Here is a 20566-nt window from a genome sequence, read left to right on the forward strand (position 1 = left end):
AGGTGGCTACACAGCCGCGGTACGGGCAGCACCAGAAATATCAGGCCACACGGAGAGTCTGGGGAGCCCCCGAGGGGACACCGCTCGTGAGTGAGGGCCCAGGAGCGGGGCGGCCCGGCCAGCGGAGCGGGCCCCGGTGAGCTGAGGGGGCCGAGGCCTCCCCGTCCCGCGGCGCCCCTAACCCCGGCTCCCCTAGCAACAGCGCCGCCGGCGGCTGTCCAATCAGTGCGCTGCAGGACGGGCCGAGCCAATAGCGTGAGGCGGGCGAGATGGCGGGGCGGGGCTTCGGGCCGGGGTGGGGGAGGGCCGGCCCCGCTCCGCGCCGCCATTTTCACGTCTGACAAACAAAAGAGGCGCAGCCGCCGCCGGCGCCGACCTGACCCTAGGTAACGGCTAGGGTCCGGGCCGCCTGCCGGGGGTGCGGGGCTCCGCGGTAGACCCCCTGCTGGGGGCAGGGGGCGGTCACCGTTGGGGCTGTGCGGTGGCGGGGTGGGGGGGCTCTGGACCGCGGGGGGTGGGGGCCGGGGCTCTGAGGGGGCTTCGGGCCGGGGGGGGGAGGGCGGCTCGGCGGTGCCCGTCCGTGCGGAGCGGGAGGTGCCGGCGTTCCGCGGGCCGGGCGGCGCTGCGGGCGGCACAGGCGGATGCGTTGCGTAACGCTGCGCCGCCACTGCCCCCGGGTGCGTGGAGTCGGAAGTGCGCGGGGCGGCTGGCACGGCTGTGGCATAGCTGAGGTACGGCGCTGGCACGGCTGCGGCGCGGCCTAGCGCAGGGGGCGGGCGGCGTTCTGTGTAGCAGCGTTATCGCTGTTGGTGGGTAACGGCCCGGTGGGAGTCGCGCCCCGGTGTGTCCTTGGCCTCGTTTCCACTGTGAGAAGTACACGTGCTTAGCGCGCATCTCTCCCGTCACGAGCTGGAATTTAATTGCCCTTTGCTTCTGGTCTGTCAGCTTTTATTTTTTGACACGGCGTGTGTCGGTGCTCGGGGATTGTGGAAACGCGTGCTGTGCCCGTGTGATCCTATACTGTGTGCATCTCTGGGGTGCTTTGGGGTCAGGTGATGGAATAAGGATTTAGCATCGAGTCTGGAACGGTTTTGAACTGCCTTGAAACGTTGGTGTCTCTGCTCATCCTGTCTCGTTTCCAGGGTGCGATAAAAAATGGACGGTGGCTTTATATACAAAAGCACGCACATGTGTGTACTTCAAAATTGAGTCACTGTGTAGCATCCATTTATTTCTTGTTTACTATGCTGCTGTTGTAATTTGTAAGTGGGAAAAAGCAACAGTTCAGCTGCCAGAATCCAGAAAGCATCGTTTCATAAACACCTGATGTGGTCAGAAGTGTTTGCTGGTAATGGTGGTGGGAAGGATTTGGGGAGGAGGGCTCACACTGTGCTTGGCGAGGATTACAGCCATCCAAATGGACTTGTTTCTAATAAAAGTAAGGCCTTACACTTGGCCAAGTATTTTTCCATAAATTGAGATTCATTAACTTAATTGAAAAGCTCTCTTCCTCTCTCTTCTGTTGTTTCTGTTCGTAGCTTGCTGGAATAATAAATTGTCCTCAGTACTCTGCTAATACAAGTAATGTGGTTTTATGTTGCTGTTTATTCTTGAGGCAAAGTAGATCAGAATTGGGGTGAGCGTGTGGTGCAGCAATTTGGGATGGAGCTGGACAGCTGGGTAGCGGTGGGATGTGAGTGCTGGGCTTTGTGCTCTCAAACATTCCTGCCCTACCAGTTGCTTGCAGAGAATACTTCGCATTTGTCAGGCATGCTGCTTTGAAAAAGCAGGGTGAGGAAAGATGTTAAAGAAAGAAGCACTTAGCTGCCGCTCTGTGGTTGGGCTTCCTGCCATGTCGGTGCTGTGGTAATGCCTCATCATTGTTCTCTGATAGCTGGGGAGGAGGCAGGGTGTTTTAGGGACGGTTTTGTGTTCTGAAGAGGTTGGGGTTGTAACAGAGAGTGCCCTGCTGTGTTCATAGATCATAGCATCATAGAGTGGCCTGGGTTGAAAAGGACCACAATAATCATCCAGTTCCAACCCCCTGCTATGTGCAGGGTCACCAACCAGCAGACCAGGCTGCCCAGAGCCACATCCAGCCTGGCCTTGAATGCCTCCAGGGATGGGGCATCCACAGCCTCCTTGGGCAACCTGTTCAGTGCGTCACCAACCTCTGGGTGAGAAACTTCCTCCTAATATCCAACCTCAACCTTCTCTGTCGTAGCTTAAAACCATTCCCCTTTGTTCTCTCAGATGTCTGCCTTCTTCCTTTGGGATTCGGTTACTCTCAGGCTGACGGTGAAAAACCTACTGGTGACAGAGCGTCCACAAGGAAGTCCCACCCGAAATGATAAGCTAAACATTAGTCATGTTAATCTTGAGTCTTTATTGTCTAAATAAACTCAATTAGATAAGGTTTCGGATTTGGAATAAACATCAGCTTCTCTCAGTGGCTGTGGTGTGAGGGTGTCTGCCTCTGTGGAGCAGAGCGGTGTCCCCGGGGAGGGTGGGGGTTGGCAGTAAACAGCGGTTTGATGTGGCTTTCAGCACAAGGAGGCTGAGGTGTAACTTCTGTTCGGAAGACGTTCGTTGGTTTCGATACAATTTCTGCACCAGTGCTTGAATGCAGAACTTGTTTGGCAGTTAGAATATGCCACAGTGAGATACTTCAGCAAAAGGTTGAAAGGATGGAAACTGAGTTGCAGATAAACAAAAACAAATAATAAAATGGGCTTGATTGCACTTTCTGCTCCAGGTATACCTATAAATGCAGAGGTAAGAACTAAGTATGATGGATTCTGATCTGCTAGGCTGGTATCTCTGTATTCATCACAGTTCTTGAGTATCTGGTGAGTGGGGGTAGTGCTGTGATGTGGAAGAAGTCAGGTTTTTTACACCACTGTGTGGAAAAACTCGCTGTCTCTCTTTCAGTTCATCCACTTATCAGCTGTTGGCTTTGCTGATGCGTAGCTCGTCCCTGTTGGCAAGAGGCTGTGCTCGGTGTCTAGGCAACGCCGGGCCGGCTCAGCATCTCTGTGGCTTGCTTGAAGAGATGAAAATTTTCCATTGCAGGGGAGAGGATTTTTCCTCTATTGCTTGTTCTTGTACCTGGCTGGCTGTCTTGGCCAAGGTTAAGGCATCTCTGAAACAAAATAGGGATGGTTTTCAGATGCTAAGAGGCTACATTGTGTAGTTTTAAGGTGCAATTGTAGGTAACCCTTTCTATAGCTCTTAGAAATATCTCATGATGATATTATTTTGGGCCATTCATAATAACTATTTTTGTTACAATGTAATTCTTCTCTTCGATTTTGGGGAAAAAAGAAGTTAAAAAAAAAAAAGGTAACCCAGTGCAATGAGCTGTGAGTAGCCATACATCTGCTGCAGAGTCTGAAACACTGCAGATATAATGGAGGTAAAATGGTTCAAATGAAGATTTGTTGGTGGTGATGTTCAATAAAGTATTCAGGAACTTCGAATCATCACTGATGGTTTTGGGCACTTTTTGATTTGTATGGCAGTAAGTTCTTGAGGTCCTGAGCGTGCCTCTGATGGGATGTGTTGGACTGACAGGAACCTTTATAATCAGTACAGAAAGTACTCTTTTGTTGTACTGGTTGTCAGATACTGATTACTGAAGATAGCTGGAACCAGGCAGTGCCCAGTTTTGCATTGCTTTACTGAAAAAAAAGTTAAGGCTTGCTCATACAGCACTTTTGATCTCTGAGAATCTTGCTTGGTGAGGACAAACTCTACGCATCTGCCATGATGAATGGTTGGAAGGAGTGAGCGCACAAGCTGTGGCTGGTTTGGAGCTGGGTATGTGCTGAGCAGCCAGTTAGTAGGCCAGACAGGAAGGGCAATTACTGATTTCACACAGCAGCCTTTCAGTGGAACTGTCTTGATTGCTACATTCTGTTCCAGCTGTGCTGACATTCAGAAAGATGGAAGGATCTAATGGAATTGGGGTGACGAGCTGGAACTGGCTAATGATGCTCCAGGTTGTTGACATCTAGAGCTTGGGGAGCTCTGCGCCAGGGCAAAATACTCATTTTCCCAAGCACTGTTGGATGTATTAAGAACGAACACTGGGAAACTGCTGGGTTTATTTTCTTGAGGCACAGATGGCTTTGACGACAGTACCCAAATAGCAGCACGGTGCTGTGATGCAGAAGGCTTCAGTAGTGCCTGAAACCTGACAGGAATTGTGGGCACTGCCTGAGTCTGTGCTTATTGATGATGATAGTTTCCTTCTAGCAATTACTCCTTTCATTTATTTTTGCCAAAGAACAGCACATTATCTGTCTTGTACTTTGGATATATGGTTAAGAACATGGTGGCCAATTATTTATCATTTTTTGGCTGACGTTAGCTAATAAACCTTGTTACAAAGTGGAACTGCTGACTTGATGGGCACCATCTTGATGTCTCTGAGGTAATAGCTCTTTCAGAAGGTGGGTTCACTGTAAGTAAAGGTACGAGGTTGAACTTGAATGGGTGTGATGTGTTCATACTGGAGTAATCAACTTGGGGAATAAGTTTAAGCTAACTTTGGGGAAAATAATGGCTCTGACTTAATATAACTTGATGATCAGGTTTCTGAAGAGAAGTCTTTGAATATTAAACCGAGGATGTGATTCTAGGTGAGCAGGGAGCAGAATGGTTTTGTAGAATCGTTTCAGAGCTGATGGAAGTGAGCAGCCTCTCAAGGGTGAGGAGCAGATGGAATAAATGCAGAGGTAGCCACACTGAACTGAGTGGTAAGGGGGGGACTGTCTTGCACTTGTTCTATTGAGACAAAACCTTTACATATTTAAGCACATCTTGAACGGTTATTTCTTGTTTGGGTGAATAATGACTTGACATCACTGTACGCAGTTTGATTTCAAAGAATGTAGTCTTTCGTGGTCTTCCATAAGCTTGATTTCTCCCTGATGTGTTTTGTTTTCTGACACTGTTGTTCTTCAGAAACACACAGTTGGAATATGAGCACAGCATGAATGATGGTGCTATATTGCAGGGTTTTGAGAAGAAAATAGGCTTTTAGCAGTCATCTGATCTGAGTCCTTTTTTGGCTAATGGGTACTCTTGTGCCAGCTGTGCTTGCTTGTGTTAGAGAGTTGCTGGCTGGTACAAAAACAAAGTGTTGCTGTAAAGGTTCCAGGGTACCTTTAACAAGCATGGAGGAGGAAGGAGGAGCGTGTAAAAGTCACTCAGTCATATGTGATCCCAAAGGATGCAAGTTCAGGTTGTGTGGTTTGGTTAGGGATGTGTTTTGGGGTGGTTCAGTGCATTCTGAAACAAACACAGTTACGAGGATATGGTGAATGACTTTCATGAACCTTCACTGATCAGGAGCAAAAACTCATTGACCATGACCCGAGGTAAAGTCTCAAACCCAGTATTTGAGGAACCCTAGAATGAAATGTGGCTGGGCACGTCATGTCTTACTGCTGCCTGGCTTGTGTTGTTGTGAGACTGCTTTCAACTGAAAGGAACTAAGCTTCATTTGACGTATGTTGATGGAATGAATGTACACATAAATAGGAGATGTGAAATATGACTGTGGATTGTTGGTACCATTCTTCTGTGGTGGTTCACTTACAGAAGATCTTCGGTGCTCTTATGGAATCTTTTTCTTAAGGAGTTAAGAGTAGATTTTAGGACTTGGACAGCAAAGCTCGAGTTAAGGCTTGTCCATGGAAGCATTAAGGATTGGGATTTCTGAAGGAGATGTAGACAGAAAAATCTTCCTGCAGTAAAGCAAATGCAGCCCTTGTGAAAGACTTGGCAGGTTCCCTTCTGAGCAACTTCACATACAGAGTAGCTTAGTCACAACTCCAAGGGCTGCTCGGAAAGGTACCCGGCTCTTTCATTGCGGGGTTAGGAGTACCAGGCTGCTAAATTTGTGGTAGCGAGAAAGGTGTATGCATGGGTTTATTTCAACCTCCATGCTTGAATTTCTGGGTGGGTTTTGTATCTTGAAGAGCACTTTTGCTTGTGTAATCCATGTAATTTAGCTTTTGCCGTCGTATTTTCAGAAGATTAAAGGCTGAATGCTATTTTGGTTTCTCCATGACAAAGGGCAGTATTGTCTTTTTATAGCAACCGGTGTTTTTGGCCAGTGGTGCCAGAATGCTGTTCTGGGATGGATCAGTTTCTAAATAGGAAGTTTAAGTAGCTTAGTTTTGGCGGTTCGGGTTTCTTAGTTTCCATGGCATTTTTACATGGAAAAGAGGCGAGCTCTTAAATTACACAGTCCCTGGAAATACTGCATGGATCAGAATGGCGTGCTCTTTTCTGGCAGAGTATGCATAGTAACCTGTAACTTGGCTTTATTTTTGTTTCAGGGAGATTAAATAGCTTTGAGACATAAAGCTGGCATTTTGCTAGAGCTTTGTTTATGTAATTGTTCAACTTGCAGATTACAAAGGGTGTACGGAGAGCTGAAAGCTGTTGCTTTTTGGTATTTCTAAAGCTTGCTCAGAGCCCCTGACCTTCTTGTTGAGGTTTAAGGAGTTCCTCCCTCAGCTCAGTGGCTTCATCTGCTTAGAAAAAGCTGTATGAGCTCTTGAATTGCCTTGGTTACTCTCTTGTGTTCTAGGACAAAATGAGGGGGCACTGGGTTTCTCCTAGTCATGCTGAGCTGGCTTAGGCATGGCGAGGGACAGTGGTTGTGCGTGAGGAGCAATGATGGAACATGATACAACAGCTTTCTTTGTTGACGTGTTTGTGCTCTTAGTGTATTATCCATAGATATGTGTGCTGTGTAATTCTTAGTTTCATCTGTTCAGGCTGTGTTCAGAAGTCCTGCTGATACTTGCTGCGAGAGCAGCTCTGCAGCTGTTCCTGACTTACAGCTGTAAATGCGTGTCTCAACTTGTGGGGCAGTGTTTTTCTCATAGTAAATGTTGCTGCTTGTATTTAGAGGAAAACAACTCCATGGTTAAAAGGAGCTAGCAAAAATACTGCTTTTTGTTTGTTTTATGCTCAAAGCGTACATCTTTATACATGTATAGGCATTGAAATGCCTTATCTTCTGTTAGTACGTTGCAGACTGTTAGTATTGGGTAGGGAGGGCCCAGTACTCAACTTGCAGAAAGGGCTGCCTGCAGCACGTGCTGCTGTGCACTGTTGTCTCCTGCAGGCTGAGCTGCACTGCCCCTCTGCTCTTGGTGGAGTTGTGCCTGTGGGTGCCACACGCCTGGCGTGAGGAACTTGGGGTATTTCCAGGTGTTTGCAACAACCCTGACCTTTCTTTTTCAGTCTGCTGCTACTTTTGAAGATCTGTATAGCTAGCAGAGATTCACAAAGAGCCTGAAACTTTTTTTTAGAGCTAAATACTCAGCTATGTTTTGCTTGTCATGTGCCAGTGATGGATGAGCTCTGGCACAGAGCGCAGACCTTTTTTTAAAAGCTAATGCCAGTGGATTTGCTTCGGGTTCTATTGCTGCATTTCTCCAGTAGTACAGCAGGAAAATGTATACAGCTTGAAATAGGAGTTTCTGTAACTGGAGGAGGGCAAGTGCTGCTGCTTTAATTTCTAGATGAACAGATACTTTCCATCTGATAATAAGTATGCATTCTTTCTTGCTGAGAATCATTTGTTAGTGATCTGATGTCAAAAATAAGATGAAATTTCTACCTTGGTATGAGCAAAGGCTGCTGTCTGCTTAGCTGTGCTGCTTTCCCAACTGGGTTTTGCAAGCATGTTTTGTATAGCTCTGTTCCTGAATTATGTGTAGTTCTGGGTTCAGTCTAATTTGTGTGATTAAGTGAAGAACTTAAAGGAATTTTCTTTCTTTTTGTCTGGTGAAGCTTTTTTGTTGTTCCAACCTACATGGTTGTGTTGCTGCAGTTGCCAGTGGTTTAATAAGAACAGATTAGAAGAAAGAACTGTTTAGTATCGATATTTCTAAGAAGCAGATGGGACAGACCAATAGAAGAGATCAAGCACTGTATGTTCAGCCAGCAGACCTTGCTGCTTTGCAGCAGGTGGCCGTGAGCTGCTGATGGTGAGCACCTCCCGGCCTCCTGTCACCCTCATCGCTGAGCAGTGAAGGCTGGAGCCAAAGTCTTGCTGCTTGGAAAGTGAATGCGCGCGTTGTCTCAGCGTGTAGGTGTGGAGGAATTGATATTTAACTCCTGTAACTGTTCCCGCTGAGTATTTTTACAATACCTCATACTTACTCATCTCTGAGTACCTGTCACTGAGTGACAACTTGAAGATCATTAAATTGATTGATTTGCTGCAGAAGAACGCACACAAAAAAGTTCATTTGCATAGAAACTTACAGCCTAGCATTTTTTTTTTCCTTACCAGTATTTATAAGTAATGAAGTAGTGTGGGCAGTCACAGACCCATGGTTTAAAGTTATACCTGATGGAAGGACTTCTTTCCCCAATCTAGTCAGTCTTTTCAAGCGAGTTCGATAGAGCAGCCTGCTGAGATGCAGATCAGAGTGTTGCAGACACCAGGCACAGTTGTTAACAGATGTTGCAGATCTACAGCATGCCACTGCCCTTTGTCTTTGTTCTTCCATTTAGGGAAACCAGGGAGCATTTAACCTAACAGTTTTGACATCCTGATGTTGCATCCCCCTGCTCTGTAGTTTGTATTCAAGGAGTATGCCTTGCTATTTGCAACAGACTGGCAGTGCTGGTAACAGAAGAGGAGGCTTGCCTGTAGTGTGGTCATGTAAGGGTTTGGAATGTGCCGGTAGCAGTCCTTCTCAGATAGGTGTATTGCAGGTTCTTGGTGTGCTTATGCTGGTCCAGCTGTGAAAGGTTGTTCTCTTGTCACATGACAGTGACTTCCAGCTGAGTCCTCAGTAAGGTTCCAGTTCTGTGCACAAAGCAGGTGGTGGGTGTCTCACAGACTTCCCATGGTGCTTTCCACGTTGATGGTTGCACGTTTGTCTGTCCCTTCTCAGTTGGTTTTCATTTCTTCAGGTTGAACCAGCTTTCTCTTTGGCTTCTCCAACGGGTCACTGATTTTCTTCTTTCTCACGTTGCCCATCTGTGTGGTTTGGCTTCCTTGGAATCTGGAGGAGGAACTCATCTTTGCTTCTGGGGGGTTGGGGCATTTTGTAGCAGCTCAGCTCGGCAGGCAGCTTCCCTTTTGCATTGTGCAGTGATGTGTGGGAAGGAGGGCAGAAAGCTTTGCTGCCTCGTTTGTGTCTGCACGGCTGCTGGGGGCTGCAGGCGGGCCCCGGTGTGTGCAAGTCTGTGCTCAGGGAGACCCAGCTTTAATAGGGGGTCAGAACAGTGGAGTCACCCAGGATGTGTTCTAAAACCCTGAAAACACGAGTTCATGGTGGTGTTCTTTTATGGTCACTGTCATGTTTGGATGAGAGTAGAAGCATGTGGTGAAGGGCAGAGCACACTGAGTTTGGTATCTGGGAGAGATGCTGAAAGACAGCTGTTGTGTGCTCTGTCCTGCCTGAAGAGCATTGATAACAAGCTGGTCGTGGAATGGGGAAAAAGCAGTGTAGAACTGCTGTGCTCATCCTGGCTGAAATCTCTGCTGTTGGAAGCAGCCAGATAGAGCTTTTCTTTTGAAGGAAGTGAAACCAATCTGATGTATTCGCAAGGTTGTTTGTGCAAGTATGGTGTTTGTAAATGGGATGGTACAGAGCCTGGTGGGCCTTACAGCTGTGATTCAGGTTCTGTTAAGCTGAGTGGCAAAATTCCCAATGGAAGGTGAAGTTAGAATAGCGAACACATTGTTTGTAGTAAAAATTGGGGGGTTTTAGGGTTACAGAGCAAAATCTTAAGGCTATTTTTGTTGTTACGTGTAAATGAGAATACCTCTGAAGTCCACTTCATTGCATGGAAACAACCTGAACTTATTAGATCTTTCCTATCTTGAATGGGTAAAATACAGTAATTGTTCCCAATGCAAACTTAAGCTGCTGGATTCACTGAGATATAAATCACTGGTGGGGCATGCAGACATATCACCTTTCTGGGCACTGCTGCCCTGTTCAAACCTTCCACGCCTTATAGGCTTACAGCGAGACGAGAACAGCAGGGCTTACTCACACAGGCACTGTGAGTTATCTTTACTGGTGTGAGTTTCTCTCTGGCCTTCACATCTGCCCTGTGGCTGTGCACGCTGAGCACACGGTGTTTTTGATTTGTGGAGATGTTTCTAACATCTCTCTCCCTCCCTCCTCTAAATATTGCATAACTGCTATTTTTATAATATCAGAGCTATAAAAAATAACTTGCTTTGTTAGCCTTTGAATGGGAAGCTGTGCTGTATGGTGTGCTGCCAGACCTGTGTTTTTCAGGAAGCAGCGAAGCAGTGCGAGCAGCCCTGCTGGGGCTGTGCTTGGGGACACAGCTGCCAAGTAATGCACTGCGCCATGGGCAGGAGTGCTGTCTGCGACGCTTGGGCATGTGCGAAACAAACAAGCTGAGCTGCTGCTAATGAGTTCCCTGGAGGTGCATTGGGTAAACAAGGTGCTGAGTATTGGCAGTGTTGCAGGTGCTCTCTGCTACACAGCCCTGTGTTGGAGCAGCGTCTGCAAGGCTGAGCTCCCGGTGCAGCTTCTGCAGCCGTGGGGCTGGTGTTAAGTGGGAGCCAGAATCACTGCTGCCAGTTGGTGTGTCTATACCAAGGATAATCGGGAAGGTGCTCACAGAGCTGTACTGCTGTCTTGGAAAGAGCCCCTCTTGCAGTGCCCATGCGCTGTAACTGGTGCCAGCACGGTGCTGTGCCTTCATAGAGGCCTTACGCATGCTGAGCTCTGCCCCCATTGAGCACCAGCAAACCTCTGCCTTGCACTGGGAGGCTCCATAAGTGTTGCTGGTGCAAGGAAACCCCAATTTACAACTCTTGAGAGATGTGGAACTGCTGCAGTTGGGAACGGCTGGGCTGACGCTGAGAGGTCCCAACCTGCCTGTCTGCGAGGCGCGTGTCGTCGTTGGTGTCTATGGGGACACAGTTACAGCACGATGACGGAATGTGCTGGAAGGAAAGCTTGCTAATTTGGTAATACTGTTACAGTTCTTGAAAGCAAGGGAAGAAAAACAGCTAACTGTTGTGTAGTGAGTAAAGTATTGATCTGTTAGCCGTGGTGCAGGTAAACATTCCCGGAGCTGAGCGATCGATCTGTGTCCTTAAGTGGTGCTTTCACTCCAGCAATGCCCCCGCGGCCGGGCACGCCGTGGGCGGTGTGCTGCTGCCCGCAGCGCTGCTTCTCGGGTTAATGGAAAGCTGCTGGGTAACAAAGGAGGGCAAATAAAAATAGAGCCGTGACCTGGAACGCTTCGTGGTCCCTTTGTACGAGGTGCGTTATTGTTTGTGTAACGATCTTCAGACGAAATAAGTAGGAGCCTGGTTTCGCTGCAAAAAGTTAATGATTAAAGCTCCGGTCTAAAATTAGAGCGACTCAACTAAAAATTTACAGGCGGCTGCAGAGGCGGGCAGGCCGGGCTGAGCTCCGCTCCGTGACCCCGTGCTCGGTGGGTGCAGGGAGCGGCCGCGGGGGGGAGTTGCGGGCGCGCTGCGTGCCGGGGCAGCCGGACCCCTCGCCGACACTGCGCAGGCGCGGGCGGACGGGAGCTGTTGGCCCCGCCCATCGGCGGCTGCCATTGGTCGAGGCGCAGTGGGCGGGGCGAGGCGCGGTGACCTGTCTGGCCGCATCCCGAGCGCGCCCGCAGTCCGGCGCCGGCTGAGCGGCGTGCGGGTCTGAACTCGGTTGCTTCTCTGCTTGCCTTACAGACCGCTGGGCTGGAGCTCCGCCTGCACGCCTGTGGGACCTCCGCCTCGGAACCGCCCTCACGCCGTCGCCTCCCTCTGTCTAATGTGCTACAAGGATGAGCCCAGCATTTGGAGCTATGGAAGTGGAGCACTATTCCAAGGGAGTCCTGCTCGAGCCCTTTGTCCACCAGGTCGGGGGACACTCCTGTGTCCTCCGGTTTAATGACAAGACGATCTGTAAGCCCCTTATCCAGCGGGAGCACCAGTTCTATGAGACTCTCCCAACAGAAATGCGTAAATTCACTCCGCAGTATGAGGGTAAGTTCCCAAACCATAGGATGGGGTCGGGCTGCTGCTTTCTGCAATACTGGTGTGCTGTGTGCTCTGTTGTCTCTGAAATCTCTTCTGCGTGGAAGAGGTTTTGGGGGTTTTCTTTTCATGTATTTTGATGTTGTCTGAGGCAGGCTGTGGAGATGCAGGGTGGAAATGCTTGCCCAGCTGGTGTTTGGGCTACCTAACAGCATTAGAGTAGAGCAGCTCTGCTGGTGATAGCCCATGTATCTCCCTTAGGCATAGGTAAGTCGCTAACAGCTTGTGAACGTTTTCAGTAATTGTCTGCTGCTTTTTTCTTTTGTGGATTTATAATTAATTTTCACCACTTGTTTAATGTCTGTTTACAGGGATTTGATAAGTTGAGTGGTGGTGTGTGTAAGCTTAATTGTGATCTCATTTATTTTGGGGTTTGTTCTCTCACTCTCATTTTGATCCCAATAAATACACGTTGGTGAAGTGTCTTGTTAAATATTTGCAGCTTTGTTTCTGTCATTAAGGAAACGAAAATCCATGGCATTTAGGTAGGCAAGGATCAAATAGCCGTGATGAGGTTGAGTCAGATGTTATGTAGGAGTGGAAATTCCAGTTCTCCTAAACATTGCTCTAGTTAACAGAAATACTTTTCTTTCTTATTCCATCGATGGCTGGCTGGTGATTAATAAATAATGACTGAAGCATTTTTTTAAATGAAGTTGCTTTTTATGGCCCACTGACTTGAACAGCTGTAAGGGTGACCGTTTTGCACTGTTGGTGAAACTGGCGGAAGACTTCAGAGATGTTTCCCAGTAGTGCTGCCTGTGTGCTCGCAGAGACTGACACCTCTTACAGGAGTTCTTTGGGACTGGAAGAAAATGTGGTCTTTGAGTGATCCTTTTCAAAATGTAATAGAATGATTGTACCAGTCTGTGTGGCTCTTTGGGGAGTGTGGGAGGGGTTTAGGGGGGTAAGGGGCCTCACTTGAGCCTTCTGTTGTTATTTTTCCAGGATAAAGGCCATTTGCTAGCTGGTTCCCCCCTTTTTTCCTGTTGTCCTTTCCTTTGTGGCAGCAGGAGTGTCAGTCAGAGCTTCTGCACCCCCTCCCCTGGGTACTGTAGGTGTCAGAGCTGCCCGCCCAACTCAGAAGTGCCCATCTTTCGCCGAGACCTCCCTCTGGCCCAAAGATGAGCTGCAAGAACTGTGCAGGTGGCTTGGTTTGAGGATAAGGAGAGGGGACTGGAAAATAAAGAACTAACAACCGATTCAGATATTGTTATGGCTTCTTAAGTCCGCACAGCAACATGCTAATGTTAGCATTAGGGGCATCTGTGTCAGAGCACTCTGCTGGGACTCAAAATGCAGTGCAGTGCTTCAGAGTCTCTGGAGTGGGAGGATAAGAGAAAAGTGTTTTCAGGGTTCATTGTCTTTCTGTGTACCTCAGATATGTTCTGTATTGCATTTTGTTATTTATTCCACAAGGCTACTGCATTACTGCTATCAATAAAGTACATACCAAAAAGAAGAAAATGTGTAATTCAATGTAGTGATTTAAGAGGAAAGCTCTTGGGCTACTTTTGTTGTAATGTGGCATCATCTTGTTTTGCTCTGCTTGCAAGTCTTTCCCATGGGGTTCTGCTGACCGAATCCTGTTTGGACAAGTGGGTTTTGCTTTGCTGTCATGCAAAACTTAAAGCTTTCAGTGTCTGGATTTTTTTTTTTTTGTGCAGATCACTTCTCACTGCAAGTTGTTAACATGTTTGACATCTCATTTAGGGTCAGACCAGTCAGGTTTTTTAATAAACATTTTTATTAATTGAAATTGTCTCCTGTTATTATTTGATCCTTACTTGATTCTGAATTGGAGAGAACAGATTTTTTATATTGTTCTTTTGTCATTATGATAAATTGTCTTTTTTGAGGTATCATCTTTGTCTAGGTCTTTTGATATTTGTTAGGTTGGCAGATGGGGTTTGGCCTGTGGCAAGATAGAAACTAAGGACCAGGGTAAGAGAAAAAAACAAAAGTTGCTATATTTTTCATGTAATGTTGTGTGTTGTAAAAGACTTGCTTATTGCTTCAGCAATTCACAGCTGCTTATGTCCTTTCTCTCTTCAGGTGTGGTGTCAGTGAGCTTTGAAGAGGATGAAGATGGAAACTTATGTCTAATAGCATATCCATTAAATGGGGACCACGATAACTTGGAAAACTTAGATAATTCTGACTGTGAACCCAAAAGTAAGCTGTTGCGATGGACTAACAAAAAGACAGTGTTGTTAGAAAATGAGAAGATACCGAAGGAGTGGGTCCGACAGCACAGGAAAGAGGAAAAAATGAAAAGGTAGGTTTAATAGGGAGAGCTGGGAGGCAAAGTGTTGAAGCATAGCATTTTTGCTGTCAAACTGGGATAAGGTCTCCAGAATTCCAGAGAACTCTCCAGAGCTCTGCTTTCAGTTTCTGTTCTCATTTCCTTCTTTTTTTTTTTCCTGACCTCTTCACTGCAGTCAGGCTCAGTTGTGAAACTGCCTTGTCCTCAGCCTGATAGCATGGTGACTGCTTTTTGCTGTGCTTAGCTAAGAAGGGTTTTCCAGTGCTGTACAAAAAATGTATTACAAGCAAGCCATCATGTTCCAGTTGTGCTGCTGTAGGAAGCCAGGTTCATCTGTGTTAGTCATATTGTCCCTCACATTTTCTTATAATTATGCCTGCTGTGAGCTCTCTGAGCTGTGAAGTACTGTGCTAGAACACTAACCTTAGCAAGGGATAACCCCTAAAGTATCCCTTGCTTCTTTGGAAGTAGTTCAGATGGGTAAAGAATATATACATTGAATTACTGTGTGTTTTGTAACATACTTAGCTGTATGCTAATTTACACCAGTGTGAAAGTAGCTTTCCAATGGTTGATGTATTACTGATGTGCAAATTGTCTGAATGTACAGAAAGGAAAAAGCTTGCTGCGAGCTGTTAGAGAAGGCAAGTAAAGTAGACCTCACTGGGTTTAAAACTCTATAAGTGAAGTGTTCATTGTTGTGTTTCTCTTCTAATCTGATGTTTTATTCTGTTTTCTAGTCATAAGTTAGAGGAAGAATTTGAGTGGCTGAAGAAGTCTGAAGTTTTGTATTATACTGTAGAGAAAAAAGGAAATATTAGTTCACAGCTTAAGCAGCATAATCCTTGGAGCATGAAATGTCACCAGCAGCAGTTACAGCGGATGAAGGAAAATGCAAAACATCGAAATCAATATAGTATCCTTTCCTGAAGATGCTTTGTGGCGATGGAATGAGTAGGGCTCTGCTTTCTATTTCTTGGACATGACAGATAAAAATTCAGAGCGGGGCTTAACTATAACCCAGGGAGGCCTTGTGAAGCAGTCACTTATGTGGTGACTTGGAAGGGATTGCCAGCACTTTCCAGAACACAGGCTTTTCCGGCGTGTTGTGAAGTAGCTAGGCTGGGAAATCCAAATAACTTAAATCTACAAATTGGGACTTAGTTAATGGAAAGGCTTTAGAGTGTTTGGGATCTTTCACAGAACAACTTACTAATGTGAGCTTTTGGGGGAGGATAGAAGTTAAGTGACTCTTTTTTTCCGTTGGTGAGAGCCATTACTCTGATCAGTACTGAGGATCTCAAAAGCTAGTTGCTTTCCCTTTTCAGCAACTTCTCAGTGTTGTCTTAAATATAGGGTGGGATGTTCTGATACAAAGAGTTGTCTGCTTTGATAGTCTCTTCGTAGTGAGCCTTTTTGATAAAGACAAACTGAATATAAACTGTCAGGATGGGAGCGTGAGAAAAAAGCTGTGACTGCATGAAAGCTGAGGCATACCCCCGTGCACTGCACCTATAGGCAGAGCATAGGAGTGTGTCCAGAGAAGGACAGTGAAGCTGTGAGGGGTCTGGAACACAAATCTTACGAGGAACAGCTGAAGGAAATGGGGTTGTTTAGTCTGCAGAAGAAGAGGCTCATTGCTCTCTACAACTGCTTGAACAAAGGCTATGGCACGGTGGGGATTGGGCTCGGGCTCTGCTCCCACATAACTAGCCATAGGACAAGAAGTGATGGCCTCAAGTTGGAAGACATTCCAACTTGTTCACTGTAGGAAACATTTATTCTCTGAAAGAGTGGTGGTGCACTGGCATGGGCTGCCCAGGGAGGTGATGGACTCACCATCCCTTGAAGTGTTCAAGAAACATTAAGTTGTACTGAGGGACACGGTTTAGTGGGGAATTCTTGGTGGTAGGTGGACATTTGGACTGGATGATCTTGCAAGTCTTTTCCAACTGTGGTGCTGTCTGTGTGGGTAGGGAAGGTCCTGCTGTATGCAGGCTTGCATGCAGCCAGTAAATCCCGCAAATATATTGATATCTGTGTGCTCTGGTAAGCAGATCCTCATGTGTGAGGAGTTCTGGTGAATGAATTACCAAAACATCTTGGTGACTAATAAACTGTTCACAGTGAGAGAAAGTACTTTGTGGCTGGTGTTGTCACTGCTTCACTGCAGGTGATTGTTAAATTATCTAGGAAGTGTGTGGTATTTCAGTAACAGATGTCATGTTCTGAAGTACTTGTAGACTGTACTTTGTCATTCTGAATCTGTGGCTCATCTGCCAGATTTTTATCTGTGACCTCAATTACATTTTCCCCACCTACTGTAAGATAAATAAATAAACCACCTGTCTCATCTATCTTCTCTAGAGACCAGTGGAACTAGGAGTAGAGAAGCACTTTGATACCGTGTGTTTGCAACTAAGTTTTGATAGGCTACTGTTTACTGGGCGTACTTATGATTAGAATTATGGCACTGTAATGTCTGTGGTAATGGTTTTAAAATGCTGTGACTGTACTGTGAGGATTGTTCCTTAACTAGCATTTCCAGAATTCATTTTGCTGGAAAACCTGACATCTCGATATGAAGTACCGTGTGTGTTGGACCTTAAGATGGGAACCCGACAGCATGGAGATGATGCATCAGAAGAGAAGAAGGCTAACCAAATCCGTAAATGTCAGCAGAGTACATCAGCCGTTATTGGAGTCAGAGTTTGTGGCATGCAGGTGAGAGGAAAATGAGTTATGTGTAAGGCAACAGACAAGTACCTGTTCCTGATGATGTCTTTTACTTTCATTTCTTGCTTCAATAGTAATCCTGTGTGTTGCTGTGCTTGAGATGCTGTGCTTCATTTCCATCAGTGAGAGGAGTGAGGCTTTTGTGAATGACTTAGCAGTTGAAGGTAGCAGCATCTGCAGGAGCAACCTGTAGCGACTCCTGCATCGCAGGGATGGTGTTCTCTGAGCAAGAAAGCAGGCTCCTGCACCATAACAGTAATTGGAAATTGTGTAGTAGAATTACTGATTGGATTAACATCTCAGGATAAGCGTGAGAAACAGTTAAAGAGAGGTGTGCTGGCACATGCATTTTGAGTAAAACCTGGAAATGGGCCAAAATTTGAACTAACTCTCAGTTCTGTCTTGCAGACTTTAAAAAGCTATAGATCTCTTTCTGTTTAAAGTAGGCTTGTTGTGAAGTGGGTTAGAAAGTGTGATAAGAGTAGTGGCCAAATAAGATACTCGCGTGGACTTTCACCCACATTTTTTGTTTACTTGTTTCTGTATTTCCTAGAGTGACAAGTGGGAAAGAGCTTGTTTGTTTTTGAGGCTTTTCTGAAGCCTTTTTTCTCCTTCCATCCAGTAGATTCCGGGAATGCCAGCAGTGTTTGCTGGGACTTGTTCCACAGCATGACTCTTGGCATGATTGGTGTTCAGCTCACTGTTTAAATTCTGAGAAAAGCACGAGACAGCTCCCACACTTTTGTTTCTGCCTTTTAGCCACACTACTGGGATTTGGGCTGGCTGGCTTGCCAGTTCGCCTTCCAGTACAGACCTGTGGTGGAAAACAAGGAAGAGCTTTAGAAGTACCTCTGGTGCTTACTTTACGGAGATGTTTTGGCATTTTTTCTGTGTGATGTGTGGAGCACTTTCCCATAGGAAGCAATCTTCCTGCAGGAGTACCTCCAACTTCTCAATACGGAGATTTGTGGGGTGGCACACCTTGGTTTTATATAACAGTGTTTGCTGTCCCATAGAGCACAGCATTCTGGGAGTGAGCTGGTATGCCTGTGCGCAGAGGCAAGTGGTGTGTGAGTGGCTGTGGTACAAGTTGTATCTTGACTGCAGATCTTGGCCACAGCTTTCCTAACCTTGCTTAAACTCCTCAATCATACATTCCAAGTGGAAAAAGCTCAAGTGTAAACTGAAAGAATTTTCCACTTCCTCTGAGCCTCCAAGTTCCATAGACACTGCTGGGTCTGTTGTTGCGAACGGTTTCTGTAACTACAGGAGCAGTATTAAGAGAGCAGTATATCATCATGTAAGAGCTTTCCATAGCAGCCTTTCACCCCGCACCCCTCGGCCTTCGGGTCAGTGTTGCCAGCAATTTTAACTCTTGTTTTCTCTTATGTGTGCTTGAATACACAGGTGTACCAGGCAGGCACTGGCCAGCTGATGTTCATGAATAAGTACCATGGAAGAAAGCTCTCGGTCCAAGGATTTAAAGAAGCACTTTACCAGTTCTTTCATAACGGCAAATACCTGCGCAGGGAACTCTTTGAATCCGTTATTAAAAAACTGACTGAACTCAAGTCTGTCCTGGAGAAACAGGAGTCCTACCGCTTCTATTCGAGCTCCCTGCTGATCATCTATGATGGGAAGGAAAGGCAGGAAGTCGCTGTCGACTCAGACCCGGAGGACTTGGAGGACCTTTCAGAGGAGTCTTCAGATGAGTCGGCAGGAGCGTATGCCTACAAACCGACTGCTAGTACTGTTGATGTTCGTATGATAGACTTTGCCCACACCACCTGCAAGTACTATGGAGAAGATAGCGTGGTGCATGAGGGCCAAGACACGGGTTACGTTTTTGGACTTCAGAATTTAATAGATATTATTAAAGAAATAAGAGACGAAAATAGTGAATAAAAACAGTGTGAATGCACATCAGTAGAAAGCGCACTATCGTGACTCTGTATTCCAAAATTATTGGCCACTTTCTGGTGGTAGGAAACCTTACGGACTCTGCAGGGATGGTCCTGTCAGAGTCAGACTTGTTCAGAGGGCATTTACTTCTATTGGTGCTGGACCTAGCACTGGCAAAACTTAGTATCCTTATTTATTTTAACTTTCTTAAACATTCCATATTTGATTACTCAGATACCTCTGTTATCCCTGTGTGTATACGTTCCAATAAAATTCTTTTTGTTCATTGTAAGTGATGCTTCTGTCATTGCTGCTGACCGAAGAGGAGGTAAAGCTTTGAGATCTTTCAGGTGGTGTTACACAAAAGCAGCATTAGAACAGCAAAGCTTACCTCATTAGACCACGCGTGGAATAATGCATTGCTTCTGGGCCTCCTGTCAAGAACAATGAGCGAGAACCATGGCAGGGGAGAGCTGGGGCCTGGCCAGCAGCTGGAGCACCTGCCTCTGGGGAGCAGGGCCTGTCTGGCTCTGGGAGAAGGTGGCTCAGAGGGACCGGAGTGACAGAGGCTGGGTTAGAGGCTGGCTGTTGGTTTATAATAGCCAACAAATTGTTTCCTATTTCGGGATCTTGTAAACTGACTCCTGCTGTGTAACCTGTTTCTATATACATTTTCCTAATCTAAGATGAGCCAAACCATACGTAAGAAACTCCTACAGGATTAGCTGTAATAGCAGCTGGTAGGGCAGAGCTGCAGAGCCTGCAAGTTATCCTAAGCAGCTTAAAATCTTACTTGGGACGAATAGGTGGGAAAGGAATGTCAGAAGATGGGTGAATAACTGAAGTAAAGATAACCGAGCAGCACTACTAGTTCCTCTTTGGAAAGAGGGATGTTAATTCATGTAAACATTTTTAGTTGGCTGACTTCTCTTGGGAAGCTTGTAAGTCAGCATGACGGTGCAAGAGCAAAACGGCGTGGAAGTTCTGGGGAGCACTGTTTCTTCTTCTGTGTGCTCAGGGTAAAGCAGCAAGGCCATGAGGTGTGGGGTGGGGGTGCCGGGGGTCCTGGCCCTGGCCTGTCCTTTGTTCAGGCTGCAGAAGTGAGAGGGCTCCTGATCCCCTGGGTGCCAACGCACGGGGCTGGAGCAGGTTTGCAATGGGCAGGGAGGCAGCCTGCCTGCTGCCGTCGGCTTCTGTTCAAAGTCTCTGCAGTGGCTGTCCTGTGCTCTTTTGTACTTTTCGTAGAGGTTTTTTTTTTAACCTTTACTCTCGCAATGTTACTTTGTGGTTGCTTTTTTTTGTTTGTTCCAGGGCACCGAGATGCAAACCAAGGGCGCCGTCAAAGAGGTGCTTTTACATTTTGCACTCAATCCACTGTTTTGCAGCTGCATGTGGAGATGCAGGATTGCTGCAGGAGGTCGTAGAGTGTTTGTGCTTCACGAGTCCCAGTGCCTGGCACAGCTAACAGAGAGCCCCGCTGCGCTGCCACTGCCGTGGGCTGTGCATGCTGAGGGGCTGTTTACTGTTGGCACTCCGGGTTGCAAAATTCCTTGGGCAGTGATCAGTGAAACTTCCTGCTGTCC

General features: G+C 46.6%; 1 protein-coding gene across 3 annotated transcripts; it reads left to right on the top strand.

Moving 5' to 3' along the window:
- Positions 1-312: 312 nt before the first annotated feature.
- IP6K2 (inositol hexakisphosphate kinase 2) lies at positions 313-19275 on the top strand. Of its 3 annotated transcripts, none has more exons than NM_001397465.1 (6): positions 313-386; positions 11732-12028; positions 14135-14357; positions 15086-15261; positions 16894-17069; positions 18489-19275. In NM_001397465.1, exons 2-6 carry the CDS (start codon positions 11827-11829, stop codon positions 18984-18986), a joined length of 1275 nt encoding a protein of 424 aa, NP_001384394.1. In that variant the 5' UTR covers positions 313-386; positions 11732-11826; the 3' UTR covers positions 18987-19275. The 3 variants fall into 3 exon arrangements, with proteins under 3 accessions (NP_001384394.1, XP_040502159.1, NP_001025767.3); XM_040646225.2 differs by lacking the exon at positions 313-386 and adding an exon at positions 670-731; NM_001030596.3 differs by lacking the exon at positions 313-386 and having other exon boundaries at positions 11667-12028.
- The last annotated feature ends 1291 nt before the right edge of the window (positions 19276-20566 follow it).

The sequence above is a fragment of the Gallus gallus genome, chromosome 12 (assembly GCF_016699485.2).
Source record: "Gallus gallus isolate bGalGal1 chromosome 12, bGalGal1.mat.broiler.GRCg7b, whole genome shotgun sequence".
In the NCBI taxonomy this organism is placed as follows: Eukaryota; Metazoa; Chordata; class Aves; order Galliformes; family Phasianidae; genus Gallus; species Gallus gallus.